At 50.4% G+C, this 22021-nt stretch overlaps 1 protein-coding gene across 4 annotated transcripts; it reads right to left on the reverse strand.

Annotated features, from left to right (window-relative positions):
- Nucleotides 1–1888: 1888 nt before the first annotated feature.
- Zbp1 (Z-DNA binding protein 1) lies at nucleotides 1889–15208 on the reverse strand. 4 transcript variants are annotated; one of them, XR_012909742.1, is made up of 10 exons: nucleotides 15109–15204; nucleotides 14607–14807; nucleotides 12527–12763; nucleotides 11416–11604; nucleotides 10595–10762; nucleotides 8754–8972; nucleotides 7627–7842; nucleotides 5945–6121; nucleotides 5101–5373; nucleotides 1889–2389 (listed from the first exon to the last, which is right to left on the reverse strand). XR_012909742.1 is itself a non-coding variant. In XM_075963223.1 (9 exons), the coding sequence occupies exons 2-8, from the start codon at nucleotides 14638–14640 to the stop codon at nucleotides 5946–5948; spliced, it is 1239 nt and encodes a 412-aa protein (XP_075819338.1). In that variant the 5' UTR covers nucleotides 14641–14807; nucleotides 15109–15204; the 3' UTR covers nucleotides 3555–5373; nucleotide 5945. The 4 variants fall into 4 exon arrangements, 3 of the variants coding, with proteins under 3 accessions (XP_075819338.1, XP_075819336.1, XP_075819337.1); XM_075963223.1 differs by lacking the exon at nucleotides 1889–2389 and having other exon boundaries at nucleotides 3555–5373; XM_075963221.1 differs by lacking the exons at nucleotides 1889–2389; nucleotides 5101–5373 and having other exon boundaries at nucleotides 6029–7842; nucleotides 15109–15208.
- Between the last annotated feature and the right edge of the window lie 6813 nt (nucleotides 15209–22021).

The raw sequence follows: 22021 nt of genomic DNA on the forward strand, positions 1-22021 counted from the left end.
TTAGACAGGCTCACGGTCTGCAGTTTCTTCCCCACCGACACGGGCCTGTTTAACCATGGACCTCAGGAAGGCTCTGAGATCGGCCTCTGGCTTTCAGAGTGCTGCCGAGAAAGAGGCCTGGGAGAGCCAGCAGGTTGCTCGTGGGTTGCATTGACAATGGGATGTCCCAGGGCAACATGCTCTGGGGACTGTAGCACAGCACTGTGACCAAGAAGGCTGGGTCGTGTCACAGGGTCCCAGGTGACATGAGCAGCCCCACTGCCCAGCTGCCAGGGAACGCATTTGCCCCTCAGCTAAGACTTGTGCAAACGACCTGACTCCCTCCCGCACCAGTTTTCCAGCTTCGTTTCCTGTGCATTGGGCTTCCTTTCATCCCAAAGTGCTGCCCCCATCTCTGTTGCCTTCTGCTGAGCTTCATGCACACAGAGTAGTTAAGTTCTCATCCCAGACTTCCTCCCTCACCTGGCCTCAGAGACCAGAATCTAGAGTTTTCAGCTGCCCAGGATAGTAGTGTATTATTCATGTTTTAATAAGTAAAACTTGCTTGGAGATCAGAGGGCAAAGCAGCCACACTAGTCAGCCATACAGACCAGGGAGTACACACCTTTAATCCAAGGACTCTGGAAACAGAGGCAGACGGATCTCTGTGAGTTCAAGTCAGTGGGGTGTGGAGGCTGAGGACTCGTAGACAGGATCTCCCCTTTTGATCTGAAGATTTGGTAGAGGTTAAAGGTCTTCTAGTAGTTGACTGTTTTGCTTTTCTGATCTTCAGTTTGAACACCAATATCTGTCTCTGGGTTTTTATTATTCATGCTGCAGCCCAGCATGGCTCTGAGGCCCAGGCACTGTCACCCTGGGTTTCACACTCCCATGATCCATTGCAACCATGTGACGCATGAAGAATAAAAACTCAGAGAGAGAAACTGGGTTCAACCTGAAGATCCAAAAAGCAAAGCAGCCAGCCACTGACTCTGACCTTGACCTCAGTCTGAAATGACGTTCCTGCCTCCAGGAATCTCAGAATGAGACTGCACCTGTGAACTGGCTCCTCTCATTTTATAATCCTCTCTAGGGCTGGGATTACAGGCGTGCACCACTGGCATTAGGGCACGCACCGCCAGTTTCTATGGCAACTACTGTGGCTACAGGGATTAAAGATGTGTTACTACTGCTTGGTCTGTAAGGCTGACCAGTGGGGCTGTTTTACTTTTCTGATCCTCAGGCAAGTTTTATTTATTAAAATACAAGTGAAATACCACTACATTTCCCCTTTCTGTCTAAAATAAAAAAGAAGGCCATAACTTATATAAGAAAAGCTATATACAATAAGTATATACAATATATAAGGCAATAAATACATCAACAATAACTAGTCCATTTGTATTTGACAAATTCAGAGAAAATACTCCATATCTGTCCTATCTTGGTGAGTTCAAAGTCTTTTACTTAATTTACTTTCTATCATAACCTGATTTCTGTGTTAGGTAAACAAGGAAAACAATAGCTATAACTATGTATCTAGTCTTTAGCTCCCTGAGAGACCCAAGAAGAAAATAATATTAAATGAGTAAGCAGGAAGTGCAAGCAGGTGACTTCCAAAAAATGTGAGTAATGAGAGAAACAGCTGGCTGCCTGGACAGTCACCCCAAGTTCCTCTGCAATGTTGGGGCATCCATTTTTGGCCTATGGGCCTAGTATATCCCACAGACTTCTGTGAAGCAGGACATTTTGTGTCCTGATTGTCTAATTAGGACAGTCGAGGCAGGGGCATTTTCTTGCCCAGTGGCTTACTTTTGCCACTGTTAGGGTCTGAGAAAAGCCCCCAAAGAAGACCAACAACCACTTATACAATAGCAAGAGCATTTTATTGATTCCAACATTGGGGTGTCAAAAGAGTCACCCCCAAAGTAGCCTAGAAGTTCCTTTTCAGCAGAGTTAGGGGAATTTTGAAGAGGAGGGATTAATCTGGGGTTGATTCCTGAAGGAAAGATTAGTATGGGGGCTGATTGGTGGAAGGGCCTAGTGGTTAGGGAACTTCCAGCAGCAGGGTAGGGAAAGCTGTCTTTAGCCTGTAGAAGTCTGGCAGGGGGATCTGCTAAACCAGCAGAAGAGCTTTAGGGACATGCTGAGCCAGGCCAGCAGAAGGACTTGTGGGGGTGCTTGCTGATAGTCACCCATAAATTGTGGTTTTCATGAGACCTGCTTGCTCAGCTCTGTCCCAGTCTAGCGAAGTGAAACTAAGGTGTGGTCTCCGTCAGGGCTATGATCTGCTGCTCCTCTGCCAGCCTTTTAGCCACAAAGAAACTAAACCTCATGTGGAGTTTCTTTGATGCCCATTATCTTCTCTGAAGTAGATTGGTGCTTCCAGGAGCAGACATGTCTCATTGTCCTGAAAAAGAAGAACCTATGTTATTAAAACATCTTAAATGTCACATTCTGTAGATCTCTGAAGTGTTTGAAGATGACCTATCTATCTAAAATATATCTGACCATGAAAACATATCTAATATGACTACAAGTTCGATTATACTGGGTGATTAACTACTAACCTATGTTTTCTTATTATCGTAAACAGTTGGTAATAATTTTCAGGGACTAGAAATTTGCATTACATTGTTAAATGAGCTGTATTGGTACAATAACTTGAACAAGATTAGGAATGTATGTACAGTATGTTTTAACAAAAATAACCTCAAATTTGTATTAATATACAAAATTTGTATACAATATACAAAAATCCAATCCAATGTAAAACATTTAAAACTAGTAGTTGCTTTTTAAAAGTAAATTCAATAACCTACCTTTTTATCTTATATCTATATCCTCCCTTTTTCTTTTCAGAGCAAATTTAATAATCTACCCTTTTATCCTATTATATCTATATTCCCTCCCTGGAACTCGATCTATAGACCAGGCTGACCTTGATCTCATAGAGATCCACTTGCCTCTGCCTCCCTAATGCTGGGATTAAAGTTGTGTGCCACCACCACCTGGCCTTTTTTTCTTTTTAAAACAAGATCATATCTATATCCTCCTGTTTTTCTTTTCAGAGTAGATTCTATAATCTACCCTTTTCTCTTATCATATATATCCCCCCCTTTTTTTTTCAAAACAAGAACCTTGAATCTAATCTCCTTTGTTAGCTTTTTTCCTGACCATTATCCATAACAGCTTGTAGCCAACACACTAAACAAAGACAAACATTTGTAATCCATTCTTCGGGAATGTGGATATGGTTTTCTAGGCTACTTCCTACTGATTGGGAGCACTGATAATCTTATGGGAAGCCAAAGAAAATTTAGGATTATGGTCAAGTCCTGACTGGAATATTCTGTGAGGCTGAATCATCTCAGCCCATTTCTGGAGTAGAACTCAGAAGAAGTTGCAACAGAGGTGCTCTGAAACACTGGATCAGCTGGGTGGATGGGAACAAATACACAAGAGACGTAACTAAGAGGAGGAAAATGGCCTTCGGGGTGATCAAGCTGGCAGAGTGTTGGCCTGGGGTGCATGAAATCCTGGGTTTGCTTCCCGGAATGTACACAGAACATGCCAGTACTGGAAGGTGAAGGCGGGAGAATCAGAAGTTCAAAGGCATGCTTGGCTATATAGGGAGTTCAAGACCAGCATGGGATATATAAGATCCTATCCCAAACAGACAGACAGACAGACGGACAAAAATCATGTGCCCTTTAGGTCTAGCTTAATCCAAACAAATATTTACAGGAAATGTTTATTTTCCTCTTCCTTCTCCTTCTCTTTTGAGACACGGTCTCTCTACACAGCCCTGCCTGACCTGGAAATTGCTATGAAGGCCTGGCTGGCCTTGAACTCATACAGAAGTACCTGCCTCTGCCTTCTGGGTGCTGGGATTAAGGGTGTGCATTATCTCTGGGATACATATATACATACGTGCATGCACACATACGTGAAACATTTACTTTTTGTTGATGTCTCTCTGTGTACTGCACATGCACCCAGGTGCCTGTGGAGGGCAGAGGAGGGCATTGGATCCCCTGGAACTGGAGTCACGAGCCATTGTGAGTCACCTGTTATGTGTACTAGGAACCAAACTCAGGTTGTCTACAAGAGCAGCAAGGGCTCTTAACCACTGAGCCATCTCTCCTAATTTAAAAAGGAGTTTTACATTTTTATTTACTTTTGCTGGGAGGCGGTTGTGGGGCACTGTGCCCCAGGCACACCTCTGGAGGTCAGAGGACAGCTTGAACAACCATGTTTTCTCCTTTTACCATGTTCTTGGAATTCCAACCTGGGCCTTGAGGCTTGGATGCGAGCCTCTTGGGCTGAGCCATCTCACCTGCCCCGGGCTTAACTCAGTTTTCTGAGTGACTTAGATGCTCTTTAGTCAAGTAAAACACTGGCTGTAGGGTGTGCTGATTTTACATTTTCTTTTTATCTGGGGCATTTATGCACCGTACATGGTTCTGGGTTTCAGAGGTACACTTTTGTACACACATACTGTCCTCCCTCAGCCTGTTTCTGCTGTCCTCTTCTGCGTCCCTTTCATCTCCTGGCTGCCTTTACCTCTACGTTGATGTCACATCCACCTGTGTGGTTCTACAAATCGATGCAAAATCTAGGAGCCAGAAATGAGAGAAACATGATATTTTTTCCCCCTGAGATTGCTGTGGGAAAATCCTCTTGTACAGTTTAAAGATTTGGCACTCAAATAGGTTTAGTAAAACACTGATTGTTCAGTAGCCAGTCAGGAAGTATAGGCTGGGTGACCAAACTAAGGATGATAGAAAGGAGAAGGGCGGAGTCAGGAGTCACCAGTCAGATGCAGAGGGAGCAGGAGGTGAATGTGTCATGCTAATAAAAGTACTGCCATGTGCAGAGCATAAATAGAAATATGGGTTAGCTTAAAATGTAAGAGCTAGTTAGTAATAAGCCCAAGCTATTGGTTTTATATTTATTTATAAATGATATAATTTATATTTTATTTATAATTAATATAAACCTCTGAGTGTTTATTCGAGAGTGGCTGTGGGGCACACAGACTTCCGAATACATGAGATGGCTTCATTCACTTAGCATGGTGGTCTCTGGTTGTATCCACTTTCCAGCATTTGAAACTACCTCATTATTTTATGTGGCTGTATGCATACTCTGAATTTCCTTAATCCACCCTTTATTGATGACAGCAAGGTTGGTTCCATTTCTCAGCTGCTGCAGACAGTGCCCAGTCAACAGGGATGTGCAGCTCTCTGTGTGCTGTGTTGGCTTGTCTCTTCTGGTGAACACCCAGGACTGGTAGAGCTGGCTCATGATTGATCTTGAGGCAGGAAAGGCTGGTTTGGCTCATAGTGGCAGAGGTGTCAGCAGGGTCCCATGGCTCCATTGCTTTCTGGCCTGTGGAAAGGGAGAAGGCATGGCAGAGGAGGGGTGCTCACCTCAGGGCAGGCAGGATAGATAGAGAGACTAGAGGGGGCATGGCCCTGGCTGGGGCTGTGGCTGCGCTGGTGAACACTTGTGTAGCGTGACCGAAATTCTGTCCTTAGCATCCCATGAACTGGATGTGGTGGTACCCACCTACTTTCAGGAAGTGGAGGTCAGACGATCAGAAGTTCAGTGTCATCCTCGGCTACATAGTGACTCAAAGCCAGTCTGGACTACATGAGACCCTGATGTCTTCACTGTCTCTTTTCCTTCATTCTCCCAAAGTCTCTACTCCATCCCAATGATGTCATCAGACAGCAAATCCTTCTGGAGACTAGTGTGTGGGTGATATCAGGGCCCCCAGAATCCTGCCACTTCATAGTGATCAGTCCCAGCCCTGGACCAAGCTATCGATACCTGGGTCTTTTCAGGGAAGGTATCCCATCCAAATCACACACACACAGTCTAGTCTGAGCCCTGTGTGCAGCCACAAGAAGCCCACAAAGGTTGCTTGCCCGTGCCTTCTCCACTCCTCTGCTCTCACCTCATTCCTGAGTCCGACAGCCCCCTGTGTCGGAGGCTCCATCCTCCCTAAGCACAGGTTCTGTGGGTTGGGGACTGCTGTCTCCCAGAGTCATGGTCCTCAGCTCAGGAGCGAGCAGCGTGGAGCTGCTGGGGGTGTGGGAGCAGCTTCCACACGGTGAGGCTTTAGAACTCGAGTCTGCAGGGAGGGGAGAAACAGACAGTGAAGGAGCGAGTGAGGTCTCAGGTTGCAGGCATCCTGTGGGCTCCTCTGGAGAGCATGCCCACAACCGCTATGGTGGGTTTCTGCATTGCCCATATGCTCCCTGGTTTTGTTCCCAAATGGTCCTCAGGGATGATTGGGAGTCCACTCTGTGTGCTGTGATTACCATTAATGAAATGGCCTTGGCTTATTGATAGGGCAGAACTTAGGTAGGCGAGGAGAACTGGACTGAATGCTGGGAGAAAGAAGGGTGGAGTCAAGGGGACGCCACGAATCTGCTGCCTAAGATTGACGTGCTGAAACTTTGCTGGTAAGCCACGACCTCGTGGTGATATACAGATTAATAGAGATGAGTTAAATCAAAATGTAAGAGTTAGCCAATAAGAAGTTAGAGCTAATGGGCCAAGCAGTGATTTAATTAATAGTTTCTATGCGATTATTTCGGGTCTGAGCGGCCGGGACGAACAAGCGGATCCTTGCAATACAGGGAGACTTAAGCTTCCCCACCCCCCACATTTAATTAGTTAATTGATTTAGTGTATGTGTTGGGTGTGGGTGGGTCGGATGACAATGAGCAGGAATTGGTTCTCTCCTTCAACCCTGTGGGCCCTGGGCATCAAACTCAGGTCTTCAGACTTGGCAGCAAATGCCTTTACCCGCTGAGCCATCTCGCTGGCCTAGGGACACTTAGAGACTACATCCCATGCCTCTGTCCACATTCTCCAGGTCTCCCCAGTTCGTCTCAAATAAGATGACAACTTTGCTCACACCTTCAGGCTCTGAGAGACCAGGCAGGCACCCACTAAGGCTTTGGGCTCTCGGGTGGCAAGCCTTCAGTTTCCCAGACGACTATCCCTTGTGCTGCTCCTACTTCCCACCTCAGATCTTGGCACCTGCCGTCTCTACACTTGCAAGCTCCTCCCCAGGACTGTTAGTTGGCAGGTCGCTTGCTCGTGCCTTCTCCACTTCTCCGTCCCTGTTGGTTCCCTGTCTCAGCTCTCTCACAAAGCCTCCTTGACTGCAGGACTTAGGCCTCTCCTCTCTCGGAGCAGCCATGACTTACCCATCCTAAAGGGCTCCTTGCCTGAGCCTGGTGACTGTGCCCCACAGCAATGGCCTGTTCTCACTGTGTGAGCCCTACGGCATTCCGCCACTGGGATGGGGGTGAGGGGCCTCCACTTTACATCCAGCCATCCTGGTCCCTCGGTGCTGATATTACCTCCACTCATGGGACTGGTTACGTATGATTCTCTTACTCCAAATCCCAGAAGTCTCTGCTTCTGTCCTGCCCAAAACTTTTCTGCAGCTTGCATTACCTTGGTGTAGATGCCTGCATCCTCCCTGAAGCCTGGAGCTGCATGCTGGCTTTTGGTCCGCTCGCTGAGTCCCACTGTCTGCTCCAGGCCATTGCCTGATGGTTGATTGCGGGATGAGTGTGTGCAGCGGGCACTCATGCAGACACCTCCTGTGCCCAGGCTCACCTGTGTCTTCCTTTGGCTCCTTGCTGCTTCCAGACTCCCCAACTTCGCCCTGTGAAGCAGTGCGGATGGTCATCTTGTTGCTGTTGCCGATGGTGGCATCCTCCAGCCAGGAGGATTTGATGTGGACTTTCTGGGCGCTGACCCCCTCGGGGTGAGGGCCTGGCTCGGGTGTTTGCATGTGGAAAGAAGTTCCTGCATCAGCAGAGGTAGCCGAGACTGCAAGCAAACCAAAGGGAGAAGGTGAAAGAAGGGACACCCACCCTGGCTGTCCCAGCCTCGGGGCTGCTCTCACCAGTGACCTTGCCGATCTGGTTCATAACCTTTGCCTAGCCACCACCTCCACGTCCTGGCACATGTCCTCAGTGGCCTGCAACTGTCCCCCTGCCCCTGCCTCACCCCTGAGCTCAGCAAAACCACTCTGGCCTCGGCATCTTCTAGGCCTCCAGAGCCCCTCCTCTTGTCTGCGGCCAGTTTCCAGGTGGCCATCAAGGACACGCTGTCCCATTGTGGTTCATTTCTTTCCTCTCCCAGGCTCACTGTAGCATCTACTGGACCCTGATGTCTCCTCTTCACTTTTATACTCAAAAGTCAGGAAACGTCCATGCTCAGCTTCCCCATCCCCTGCTCGTAGGCTCCCTTCACTCCCAGAAACTGTCACCAAGGCCACGGCAGAGCTCTTTGCCGTCCCTGCTGCCACGCCCTGCCTCACGGACCAGTTCTCTATTGAGACACTCCTCTGTCGTTCTATTGGTCCCCCTGAGACTGCTGATCATCTAAGAATCTACAGTTCCTGGCAGGCCTCTGGCCAGCTCCTCTGGACACTGTGCAATGGTACACTGATGGCCTCCCTGTTCCTTTCCTCAGGCCACCACGCAGGATTTAGCCTGTCCTGTGACCTTGCTTCCTCCCACTCAGCCTCCTCTCTGCAGTGATGACTGAGGTTTGCTGTTCATTGGTGCTGCTGGGAGACTGGGAACCGCTAGGGCCAGACCACAAAGTTGAACATGCTGTTCAGCGGTACCCCTCCCATGGGCAGGGGTGGAATGAATTTCCCATCATGTTTCTCTTCTCACAGAGACTGGCTTCAGTTCCTTTCTGGGTATGTAGGGTGGGGGAGGCCATGCTACCTGGGGGACTGCCAGTAAAGCTGCTAGCAGGGTGTTCCTCCGCAGGGTGCTGCACTGGGTCCCTCGGAAGGCTCATCTCATTGCCGTGGCCCAGCTGCACACGGCGGAGCAAGGACTTCTCCATGTGGATGTGCTGAGCTCCCCAGGCACCAGGTGGGGTGTTCTGAGAAGAGGGGTCATCTGGAGCGGGTAGCAGGAGAGGATGGTGGGGGCTGGGACCTGGGAAGGGCAGAGCATTGAATTTGCTAGAGACAATTCCAGATTGTTCTGTCCCGAGGCTGGGGAACCTGTGATTGGCAGCTGGGCTCAGGGTACTGTTGGGGTACCTGCAGATCCAGGGAACACATGCCACCTGCCTCCTGGCTCTGCACAACCTTTGACCCCCATCAAAAGAAAGTCCCCCGCGTGGGAACGAGTCCTCCATGCCTCTTGACAAGACAGTTTGGGTCTTCACCCCCATTTTTTTTCCTGGTGCACAACTTCAGACTCATTGTTATGGTTTTTAAATTAAAGGAAGGCAAAAGCTTTTAAACACATTTGAGTCTGAAAAAAATGGCGAACTGCTTCCCATCATAAGTAAAATAGACAGGATGGCTGTCAGAACCAGGAGAGTCATGGCAGGGGAAACTGAGGCCTGGGGCAGAGCAGACTTCTCCCAAGGATTGGTGCATAGAGAGAATCTAGATTGGGAGCTGATGCTCTCGATCGTGGGTGACAGGACTAGAGTGTGAGGAGGCCCCACACCCTCTAAGACACAAAGCCTATTACAGAGGAAACATTCGCCAGACAGCTCCAACCTTCATCAAAACCAGGATGCTAAGGCTGGGGGATGGCTGGGAGTAGGCAAGAGCATTGCTGTGCAAACATAGGACCTGAGTGTGGATCTGAGCACCCACATAGTAAGCCAGGCATGGGCACGTGGACCTGTACCCCTCATGCTGGGTGACAAAGACGGGGGTCGCTGGGGCTTACTGTCTGCAAGGCTCTCTCCAGGTTCTTTGTGGCACCTCTCTGGGGGGGAGTAAGGTGGGAATTGATGTGGGAGTGATTTCTTATTAATAAAGAAACTGCCTAGACCCATTTGATAGGCCAACCCTTAGGTAGGCGGAGTAAACAGAACAGAATGCTGGGAGAAAGGAGCTGAGTCAAGGAGTCGCCATGATTCTCCCACTCCAGGCAGACGCAGGTTAAGATCATTCCTGGTAAGCCAGCTCGTGGGCTACACAGATTAATAGAAATGGGTTAGGTCGATATGTAAGAGCTAGCCAATAAGAAACTGAAACTAATGGGTCAGGCAGTGTTTAAAAGAATACAGTTTCCGTATAATTATTTCGGGGCATAAGCTAGCCATGTGGGCGGCCGGGTGCCGGAGACGCAGCCCTGCCGCTCCTATTTCAACAGGGAATGACAGAACAGGACACCTGATGTCCTTCTCCGGTTCTGAATAGACTTCAGTAAACACACACACACACACACACACACACACACACACACAGAGAGAGAGAGAGAGAGAGAGAGAGAGAGAGAGAGAGAGAGAGAGAGAGAGAGAGAGAAAGCCACTGAGTACAGGGATGACCCCATCTTTTCATGGCAGCTACTTGAGGGAGAGAATGGCAGTTACCCTCCCACCACGTCCTGCTGAGAGCGAGGGAGGAGGGAGCTGAATTGTTCTCTCTCACACACACAGATTAGATCTCATCGAGCAGAAGGAAAACAAAGGGATTCCAGGTGAGGTGTGCTCCAGGCTTCTGGGAAGAGCCAGGCCTGAGGCCTTGTACTCCTTCCTCACTTTCTCCCCCCACTTGGGCACAACAGCAGTCCCAGCAAGGCCCTCCTCTTACCTCTCTGAGCACAGGCTATCTGCCGTAGCATGGTGTTCCCATGCCCGATCTGGATGGCTTCTGACTCGGAGATGGAGATATGGTTGTTGGCTCCTTGTTGGCAGATCATGTTGATGGGGTTCTGCTGGTAAATGATCGCAGCGCACTCTTGTCTCGTTCCAGAGTGAGCTAGAGAATAATATTCCATTGAGTCCCCGTGCTTTACATCCCGCTGCACTCTTGTCTCATTCCAGAGTGAGCTAGAGAATAATATTCCATTGAGTCCCCGTGCTTTACATCCAGGTGCCGTCCTCGCTGCCACTCTTCCTCCAGCAGCCGGAAGCCCTATGGGCACCGCGCAGGCGAGCCAAGGCCAATAGCTGGGTGGCCTTCCCTCCCTAAGCCTGCAACCCCTCCCAAAAGAGTATCCATAAAATCTGACCCTAAGGGAGAGATCGCTAAGAGCATTGGCTGCTCTGCCAGAGGGTGCAGCACTCGGTACCCACATGGCAGCTCACAGCCATCTGTCACTCCAAATCCAGCCAGGAGATCCAATTTCCTCTTCTGGCCTCTGCAGGCACTGCATCCATGTGGTGCATTTACATACATGCAGGCAAACACTCATAACACGTAAAATAAAAGACATAAATCTAAAAGCAAAACGAAACAATCTCACACTAAACCATCTAATCCTTACCCTTGACATTTTCAACCTGACCCCAGATGGTCCGGTCTTGATCCTTAACCTTCCTGACCTGAACTTTGAACTCTCCAACCTGTCCCTAGACCATCCACCCCTGACCCCTGACCCCCCCCCCCAAAACAATTTTGACCTCTCATACCCAGCCCTTGACCTTTCCGACTTGAGTCATAGATCATCCACACCTGCCCGTCATAGCTCAGAAGGTGACTGCTTCTCATCCTGTACAGGTCTGGGTTCACCTCTTTGGCCGTATTCATGCCCAGAGCCTTGGCGATATGCAGGGCCCTGCTAGGTCCATTGGCCTCCAGGAATCTGAAAATTCTATCATCTGCAAAGTTAATAGGGCAGGCATTAGTAGGGCCCTGGGCTTGCAAGGGTCTACCACCCGCAGGCTGTAGCCTGGGACACGTATGAAGCCCAGGGCCTCTGTCCTGTTTTATCAGAGGCACATGGTGATACAGTGGTCATCTGGAGACCAGATACATGAATGAGGCTCTCACCCTAGCGGCTGGCTCAGGCATATCAGCACCTGGAGGAGAAATCACTTCTTGGCCATTTAGAGCCTTTGGCTTCTAACAGTGAGTCTGGCCTCTGAGATGCCGCCGTGGTGGATGTGATCCCAAATTCCCCTTGTGCCCCTTAGAATGGTTTGGGGGGGGCTATGGTGTACACTGAGCTGAAGGCCAGGACTCTCTGGAGCTGTGCCTACATCTTGGGGCTGGACGATGAAAGATGTGTCCGTTGGAGACAGGAGACACTCTGCTCCACTGAGCCCCCGGAACACTTCTACTGGAGAACTAGGGGACAGTACATTAGGGGTCCCAGGGTTGCCTGTCTGCTTGGGTCACAGCCGCTGGCTGCCGAAGGGTGAGGTCTTGAGACTGATTCCTTTTGTCTCCAGCTGTGGGAGTTACTGAAGGCAAGGTGGCCTTGGGTACAACATCAGCATTTGGAACTGTGGGCCCTCTGCTCAATGGCTGTCAAAGTCACCAGAGGGCTCTGAGTGAATCCCTGCCTCTGTACTCACTGTGGCTGTGACTTTTGCCTGGACTGTGTCTTTGCTATTGCTGGTGTCTATTGCACCCCTACCATGTGCAAGCCCTAGGCTCTACCTTAGCTCCACTGGCCAGAAGGAATCAAGGGACAGAGGAGGACAGAGCTCAGATTTGAAACCAAGCCTGAACCTCAACTTGCCCATTGCCAAGATGGCTCTTGAGGGGAGTCTACTCTGCCCCTAAATGACAGATTACCGAGACTTGGCTGAGTGGTGGGGTCCTCAGGGACTGTGGGAGCCTCGTCTGCAGAAGCGCTCCCGCCTAAGCACCAGGTTGAAGGGGCTGGGGAGGATACTTTGCCCTCCTTCTTCAGGCGGTAAAGGGTTGAGTTGACTATTTTCTTGGGCGCTTGGCACTTCTTCACCAGCTGGCCAATCTTCACAGAGCCACCGACTTCACTCAGTGCCTCTAGGATCTTTTGCTCCAGATTGTCTCAGGAAGGAACAGAGAAAAGAGCTGAGTCAAGCCTGGTCCCCATGGGAGGCTAGCATCTAAGCTCCAGAGGCAAGGAATATCTGAGAGCCCAGAGCAGAGGAGGCACCCATGACCTGGGCCAAGCAGACAGCATCGAGGACATCACTCAGATGCAAGAGTATCAGTCAGAGTGGCCCTGGCCCCACAGCTGGATGGCCGGATGATCATAGGGCAAAGGGGTGTGCAGGTTGTCCTGTGTGCAGGTGTGGAACCCCCGGAAGGAAGGAACCCTCAGCTCCCGGATGATGGAGCAAGAGGGAGCGGTACGGAGCCAAGCCTGGCCCGGAACTCCTCCATGGTGTCTAATGCCTGTCCCAGATTGCCCAGGGAGCCTCTTTCTCTCCAGTTTAGTACCCACATAGATGATAAGGGTATTCCCAGGCCAGGAGCCCAGTAGACATGAAAAACAGGTCTCCCTTCCCATGCCTAGTGCATCAGAAACCCTGAAAATCAAAACCCAGCTCAGATATCACCCACTTTCTTTTTCTCCCCGACCCCAGCCTCAATGCCATCTTCCTGATGGCATTACTAATCTCCCAGGTGACCACCAACTCCAGAAGGGTTCCCTCTAGTACCCTCTACCGAGAGGTCAGATGTACCTCTGTTAGCCTCCTCCGTGTTAGCCACCTCTGTGCCCCACCCCGAGAGCCACCCAAGTTCCTCATGTTCCTCTGGCCCCTTCTGTTTTCCTGCTTACCCATGTGCCTGCTTTTACTGTTCCTTTTCCCTCTTGAGACAAGGTCCCACCTAATATCTCAGGCTGGCCTGGAACTCACAGCAATCCTCCTGCCTCAGCTGCCTCCCCCTCCAACCCTGATGGGATTATTGGGCTGAGCTTCCACTCCTAGCTTGACTTTGCCTTGTCTTGCAAAACCTTTTCTCTGCTGGGGCCTGTGCCCTGCTGTGGGCTCTCCTGCCTTCCTCGCCCCACTGGCCCCTAAGGGCATGCAGGCAGAGCTTTTTCTGAAAAGGGAAAAGGAAGGGCTGGGTGGAGCTGATTGGCTGGCAAGGATAGTATTAGGAAGTGGCAGTGGCCAGGTGAGGGTTAGTTCCTGGTCTTCTCTGCCTGGCCCTGATCCTGCCACACGGCCCAGTCTCTCCATAACAACTTTGAGCATAGTGTTAGGAATTGAAAGAGGTAATTTTGGGGGCTGGAGAGATGGCTCAGGGTTTAAGAGCACTGACTGCTCTTCCAGAGGTTCTGAGTTCAATTTTCAGCAACCACATGGTGGCTCACAACCACCTAGATGAGATCTGGTGGTGTTCTCTTCTGGAATGCAGGCAGAACACTGTATATATAGTAAATAAACGATTTTTTAAAAAAGTTTAAAAACAATGAAGAAAAGTGGCAAAGTAAATCCTGTCCACAGTCTTACAGCCTTGCCTCGCACAGCCCTGCACAATAGCCTGGTCTAGCACAGCCCCATAGCCTGGTCTAGCACAGCCCTGCACCCAGGAGAAGAGCAAGAACATAGAATCAGGGCCAAATCTTATCAAAACAAAGTCCCCTCTCACAGCTCAGAGCCCGAGGCCTGTCATAGGCCTTAGTGACCTCATCTATGAGGTGAGAGTGTCCACTTTTGCCTGAGGACTGTTACCATGTCAAGGGCCAAAGCATGAGATGAAGGATCTGGGGCACAGGATCCCTGAAGCAAGCTGGCTTCCTGTAATGCCCCTCTTCCTGAGTTCTGATGTCCTCAGAGGACTGCTGCTGACTGAGCCAAGGAAAGTACTAGAAGGAGTCATAGAAACCCCACCCAGGGCCACCGCTGCTGGGTGGGAAGAAAGAGGCCCGGCTTACCTCCTGTGCTCAGGTCAGCAGCAGCTTCTGCCATGGTCACAGCAACCTCAGGGCACTGTTAGGGCTGGGGTGACCGGCTCCCGTACTGTGGCCAGGTCTGAGACGGAGTCTACAGGAGAAGAATGGCTTCTCAGACCTGAGAGACACCATCTGTTTCCACCCCGGAAACAAGTACCCATCTGGCTCCATCTACCCAGCTTTCTGCAGAAAGAGAAAATGAAACTTTGGTGCGGTTCTCGAAAGTCGTGTTGAAATCAGGGTGGACGAGCAAGTTGGAGTTGAACTGTGTGACATGGGAGAGAGGAGCCTTGGCCTCTGGGGTGGGGACTGCCCACCTAGGCTCCTGCCTAGAGGGCAAGACCTTGTGCAGAGCCCTATGGGAGCCCCAGAAGGATGAGAATGGTGACCTAGGAAAAGGCGCCTATTGTTAAGTCCCCTACTTGCCCACAGGGCAGGGCTAGTACTGCCTACCCCCACACCGTCTAGAAAAAGAGCCCCTCACTTTTATAACTTCTTAGAGAGGTTAGTGATCTTCCAACAGCTCAGACATCACTGTTCCAATTACAGACGAAGAGATCAAACTCACAGAGACGGCCTCATGCGCACAACTCAACCTACAATATCCCGGCATCTGGGTCCCAGCTGCAGGTGGGGGCTGGGGTGCACAGGGCAGGACAAGAGCAATAAATGGAGACCGGAAGGAGGTATGGGTGCGCCTACAAAATGTTTGCAAAGCAAGCAGCAGGTGGTAAGCCTCATCTTAAGGAGCCTGAAAGTCACCGGACAGGCCACTTCCACACAGCCGATTCCATGAGCCTACGCCTGGGGAAACTTTAAAATTTCCAAGTATTTTTATGACTTCCAGGGGAAAACCAGAGCCTGCAGAAGCAGCCAAGGAAAACAGCAAACTGTGCTGCCCGTTGCGGCCCAAAATAAATTGGTCACCATTTTAACCGCTCTCAGCTGAGCCCTTTCAGGGACTTTTCTCAGGCTCCCTAGAGGGGCTATTCGGAGACAGGCCACCAGGTGGCGCCTACGCATAAACTGGCTCTTGCCTGAGGGTCTCGCTTGGTCCCTGGACAGTGGCGCTGGGCTTCAGGACTTGCCTGCCCTGCTGGCTTCTTTCGTCAGCATGCTTTATTTCCCTACCCTCCTCTTCCTTACGTTAGCTGTCCTAAAAGGAGCTGGAGTCTAGTGCTTCTCAAGCTTTCTATGGCCAGTACCCTTTTAATACAGTTTCTCATGCTGTGGTGACCCCAACCATAGAATTATTTTCGTTGTTACTTCATAACTGTAATTTTGCTACTGTTAGGAATTGTAATATAAATATCTGTGTTTTCCACTGGTCTTAGGCAACCCTGTGAGAGGGTCAGTCTACCCCAAGGAGTCGTAACCCACATGTTGGGAAATGCTGGCCTAGCTGGATTTTTGTCCAGCCCTAGGAGTCAGTTCCCCACTGGGCCTCATTCCCTGAGCTCTGCCCTTGCTTGGTGATGGCCTCTGCGTGCTGACACCCCCGCCATGCAGCAGGCCAGGCAGGGACTTACCTGTTTCGTCCAGGACTCTTATATGCTGACAATGTGTGGATGGCCCCTTCCTGTCTCTGAGGTCCCCAGAAGCCCCACCATGCCTCTTTTGGTTTCTCTGACATGCTGTTCTCTGGGGAACAGCAGCAGACTCCACAGTGTGGTCCTGTGGGGAGCCCAGGAAGAGGATGGGCGAGGAGTGGGCTGGGCCTCCTTCCAAAGCTGGCTGGAGCGGGGACCTGCTCCTTTGATGCTGTGGGAAGCTGAGCCTCAGTTTCCTTAACTAGAAAAACAGATAATGAGAAAGAAAAGGCATTCTAACCCACACCCTGCGTGTGCTTGCAAAATTCGCACGAGCAGAGATTATATCTGGTGCTTCTTCACAGCCGGACTGCAGGCTCCAGACTAGGCAAACGCTCTCGCACCGGAAATGGGGGTAGATGAAGCTTAGGTTTTCAAGTACCTGGCCTTTCTGGCTTCCACCAAGTCAGAACCCAACCCGGGGGCTCTGCTGCGAACACCCAGCACTCGCTGCTCTTTTCTCTTTTTCATTTTTGAGACGGGGTCCCACTCTGTCATCAAGCCTGGCTTCGAATTCTTGATCCTCCTAGGTCACCTCTCGGGTCTCTATCTATCTATCTATCTATCTATCTATCTATCTATCTATCTATCTATCTATCTATCTATCTATCTATCTATCTATCTATCCATCCATCCATCCATCCATCCATCCATCCATCCATCCATCCATCCATCTATCTATCTATCTATCTATCTATCTATCTATCTATCTATCTATCTATCTATCTATCTATTGAGACAGGGTTTCTCTGTGCAGCTCTGTCTGTCCTGGAACTTGTTCTGTAGACCAGGCTGGCCTTGAATTCAGAGATCCACCTGCCTCTGTCTCTCAAGAGCTGCGATTAAAGGTGTGTGCAGCCACTGCCTGGCCAGAATTCTTACTTCTAAAGGTTTAGATTATCTTATATTCTTCGTCTTTGTTTAAGAAAACTTTCAAGCTAATTTCCAATACTGGAGTTACACTAGCTTCCTCGGCAGTAGACTAGGCAGATGCACCTTTCTTTCTCGTGCATGGAGCAGGTGGCAGGAACCCCGGATTTGGTGCAACCACCCAGCTTCTTTTCAAACTGTTGCTCCGCCATTTGTAGCCCATGTGCCTGGGCTTGCCTTATGTTTCAGAAGGGTTGCTGGAGTTCCACCTTTCACACGTGCATTCCTTCTCACAGGAAGGAGTAAAGGACAGGTATCCTTGGCAGCTTCAGGGGTCAGCTATCTGAGGGAGCATCCGTAGGGAGATTGCCCAGATCTGATTCCTGATGATTGACATGCAAGGACCCAGACCGCTGTGGGAGGCATCACTCCTAGGCTGCTTGCCCTGGGCTGTCTATGAGAAGCTGATTGAGCATGAGCCAGGAAGCAGCACCCTCTCTGGTCTCTGCTCCAGGTTCTCACATGGCGTCTCTCTGGGACGGGCTAGGACGTACACGCTGAAACAAACCTTTCCCTCTCCAGCTGTTTGTTTGTTAGCTCTTTTATAATGTCGATCACAGCAGCAGCAGAACCAAACAAATGCAGTAGGTAGCCCCTTTTAGAGAACACATCTTGCAGGCTCCACATACTTTCCACTTACATCCTAACCGACAGGACTATGATCCTGACACACAAGGAATTCTGCGAAAGGTGGTCTGTATTCTGGACCACTGTGTGCCCAGATAAAATCGGGGTCACGGTACTCCAGATCACAACAATATCTATCACAATGGATGTCGGCAGAGATCCGGGTGTCCTTGCCAATACAAGGCTCTTCCTCAAAGACAGAGCAAGGACACGCCCCTTTGTGTCTGCCCTGCGGTCATCCCCTGCCTCACCCGGCAGTGCTCCGCCTCTTTCCCTAACAGATGCTGAGTCCAGTGAAGCTGCCTTCGCAGCTCTGCACACTCAGAGCCTCTGGTGGGGTTCAAGGCCAATGGGGAAGAAAGGAAGGGGCTTCCTCCTCCAGGCTAGGAAGGGCCCTGAGATACAAGATGACTGGCCAAGCTGGTCTCCTTTTTCTCCTGAAGAGCAAGAGTACACTCCTTCCAAATGGCTCCTGTTTTTCTAGAAACTATTAGAACTCTCCGCCCAAAGCTGGGGATAATTACATGTTACTGATCCCAAGTCTTTAGGTTTTGTGATCTCTCTTTTAAAAGAGATATATTTTTACCACATACTGTGTTGGCGAAACCCATCTCCTTCCTCCCCATAACCAGACTCTGGGGAAGAAGGAAGGCCACCAGCTAGGTTTGGTCGGAGATCAGACATGGAAGACGACAGAAAGTGGATGCCAGGTGTCTCTGGTCCCTGTCTAGAGCAAAGAAAAAAGATCTTTTATGACATGTGGAATGACACCCTCTTCAAGTCCCTGGGGGTGCAGCTCCTGCAAGACAGAGCAATTCGGTATCCTCCTCTGTCCACTGGAGTTGGGCACGCTTGGGCATCTCCACTTGTTAGCCCTGGGCCGTGAACAAGGCTCTGCTCTTTATGGGTCTCAGTTTCCCTTTGACAGTGGGATCCCAGAGTTCTTACCCTGGGGCTGGTTCACCAGGTCTCTTCAGGGAGCTAAGGACGTGGTATAGGCCGCTTGCCTTTCTATCACCATCCCCAGCTGTCTCGCAGTGGAACAAAGCCCTATTTGTCTAGTCATGTATCAGGTTAGACCACAACTGGCCATCTGCCAGTTTAGACACCTGGTTTGTGTCAGCAGTGTGTGACACCTAGGTTGGAAGGCCAGGCACCAATCCAGGCTCTCAGAGAAGCCATTTCCCAGGGAGTCATACAAGGCTAGAGAAGGCCTCTTCCTCGTGAGCTGGGAATCGGCAATAGGGATAGCATTCTGCAGGAAGTGGGCCAGAGGACAGGGAAGGTGGCCACTGGTCAGCCCTTGTGTCTGAGGTTTTATCCCCTTCCTCACCGCTGATCAACGTGTTTCAGAATCTCTTTTCCATATTTCTCATACCCAGGCAACTGCCCTATACCTGACTCATACCTGAATTTGAATTTTATAGTTGCAACATCGTGTTTTACTTATTTTATTTTTTTGTGTTGTTTTGAGACGAGGTCTCTCTCTCTTTCGGCTTCAGATTTGCAGTAAATATTCAGCCTCAGCCTCCAGAGCACAGGGATCACAGGGATACACATCTGGATTTCACTGAGTGCGTGTGTGTGGCATGGAGTGTGAATTGTCCTCTAGATCACTGTGTGTGTGTGCACACTGAGTGTCGGGTGTCCTCTATATCACTGTGTGTGTGTGCACACTGAGTGTCGGGTGTCCTCTAGATCACTGTGTGTGTGTGTGTGCACACTGAGTGTCGGGTGTCCTCTAGATCACTGAGGGTGTGTGCACACTGAGTGTCGGGTGTCCTCTAGATCACTGTGTATGTGTGCACACTGAGTGTCGGGTGTCCTCTAGATCACTGTGTGTGTGTGCACACTGAGTGTCGGGTGTCCTCTAGATCACTGTGTGTGTGTGCACACTGAGTGTCGGGTGTCCTCTAGATCACTGTGTGTGTGTGCACACTGAGTGTCGGGTGTCCTCTAGATCACTGTGTGTGTGTGCACACTGAGTGTCGGGTGTCCTCTAGATCACTGTGTGTGTGCACACTGAGTGTCGGGTGTCCTCTAGATCACTGTGTGTGTGTGTGCACACTGAGTGTCGGATGTCCTCTAGATCACTGTGTGTGTGTGTGCACACTGAGTGTCGGGTGTCCTCTAGATCACTGTGTGTGTGCACACTGAGTGTCGGGTGTCCTCTAGATCACTGAGGGTGTGTGTGTGCACACTGAGTGTCGGGTGTCCTCTAGATCACTGTGTGTGTGCACACTGAGTGTCGGGTGTCCTCTAGATCACTGTGTGTGTGTGTGCACACTGAGTGTCGGGTGTCCTCTAGATCACTGTGTGTGTGTGCACACTGAGTGTCGGGTGTCCTCTAGATCACTGTGTGTGTGTGTGCACACTGAGTGTCGGGTGTCCTCTAGATCACTGTGTGTGTGTGCACACTGAGTGTCGGGTGTCCTCTAGATCACCCTATGTGTGTGCACACTGAGTGTCGGGTGTCCTCTAGATCACTGTGGGTGTGTGCACACGAGGGTCGGGTGTCCTCTAGATCACTGAGGGTGTGTGTGTGCACACTGAGTGTCGGGTGTCCTCTAGATCACTGTGTGTGTGTGTGCACACTGAGTGTCGGGTGTCCTCTAGATCACTGTGTGTGTGTGCACACTGAGTGTCGGGTGTCCTCTAGATCACTGTGTGTGTGCACACTGAGTGTCGGGTGTCCTCTAGATCACTGTGTGTGTGTGCACACGAGTGTCGGGTGTCCTCTAGATCACTGTGTGTGTGCACACTGAGTGTCGGGTGTCCTCTAGATCACTGTGTGTGTGCACACTGAGTGTCGGGTGTCCTCTAGATCACTGTGTGTGTGTGCACACTGAGTGTCGGGTGTACTCTAGATCACTGTGAGTGTGTGCACACTGAGTATCGGGTGTCCTCTAGATCACTGTGTGTGTGTGCACACGAGTGTCGGGTGTCCTCTAGATCACTGTGTGTGTGCACACTGAGTATCGGGTGTCCTCTAGATCACTGTGTGTGTGTGCACACGAGTGTCGGGTGTCCTCTAGATCACTGTGTGTGTGCACACTGAGTATCGGGTGTCCTCTAGATCACTGTGTGTGTGTGCACATGAGTGTTGGGTGTCCTCTAGATCACTGTGTGTGTGTGCACACTGAGTGTCGTGTGTCCTCTAGATCACTGTGTGTGTGTGTGTGCACACTGAGTGTCGGGTGTCCTCTAGATCACTGTGTGTGTGTGTGTGCACACTGAGTGTCGGGTGTCCTCTAGATCACTGTGTGTGTGCACACTGAGTGTCGGGTGTCCTCTAGATCACTGTGTGTGTGTGTGTGCACACTGAGTGTCGGGTGTCCTCTAGATCACTGTGTGTGTGCACACTGAGTGTCGGGTGTCCTCTAGATCACTGTGTGTGTGCACACTGAGTGTCGGGTGTCCTCTAGATCACTGTGTGTGTGCACACTGAGTGTCGGGTGTCCTCTAGATCACTGTGTGTGTGTGTGCACACTGAGTGTCGGGTGTCCTCTAGATCACTGTGTGTGTGCACACTGAGTGTCAGGTGTCCTCTAGATCACTGTGTGTGTGCACACTGAGTATCGGGTGTCCTCTAGATCACTGTGTGTGTGCACACTGAGTGTCGGGTGTCCTCTAGATCACTGTGTGTGTGTGTGCACACTGAATGTCGGGTGTCCTCTAGATCACTGTGTGTGTGTGCACACGAGTGTCGGGTGTCCTCTAGATCACTGTGTGTGTGCACACTGAGTGTCGGGTGTCCTCTAGATCACTGTGTGTGTGTGCACACTGAGTGTCGGGTGTCCTCTAGATCACTGTGTGTGTGTGCACACTGAGTGTCGGGTGTCCTCTAGATCACTGTGTGTGTGTGCACACTGAGTGTCGGGTGTCCTCTAGATAACTGTGTGTGTGTGCACACTGAGTGTCGGGTGTCCTCTAGATCACTGTGTGTGTGTGTGCACACTGAGTGTTGGGTGTCCTCTAGATCACTGTGTGTGTGTGTGTGCACCCTGAGTGTCAGGTGTCCACTAGATCACTGTGTGTATGTGCACACTGAGTATCGGGTGTCCTCGAGATCACTGTGTGTGTGTGATCACTGAGTGTCGGGTGTCCTCTAGATCACTGTGTGTGTATGTGCACACTGAGTATCGGGTGTCCTCTAGATCACTGTGTGTGTGTATGTGCACACTGAGTGTCGGGTGTCCTCTAGATCACTGTGTGTGTGTGCACCCTGAGTGTCGGGTGTCCTCTAGATCA

This window comes from Microtus pennsylvanicus, chromosome 2, assembly GCF_037038515.1.
Source record: "Microtus pennsylvanicus isolate mMicPen1 chromosome 2, mMicPen1.hap1, whole genome shotgun sequence".
Lineage (NCBI taxonomy): Eukaryota > Metazoa > Chordata > Mammalia > Rodentia > Cricetidae > Microtus > Microtus pennsylvanicus.

Excerpts from the sequence above, each read along its gene's own strand:
- Zbp1 (XM_075963221.1), bottom strand. The coding sequence starts at position 14,640 with ATGGCAGAAGCTGCTGCTGACCTGAGCACAGGAG. Across the intron at positions 12,764-14,606 it reads TGCTGACCTGAGCACAGGAG|ACAATCTGGAGCAAAAGATC; the intron begins GTAAGCCGGGCC and ends TTCCTTCCTGAG. Across the intron at positions 11,605-12,526 it reads CACCACTCAGCCAAGTCTCG|ATGATAGAATTTTCAGATTC; the intron begins GTAATCTGTCAT and ends TTAACTTTGCAG.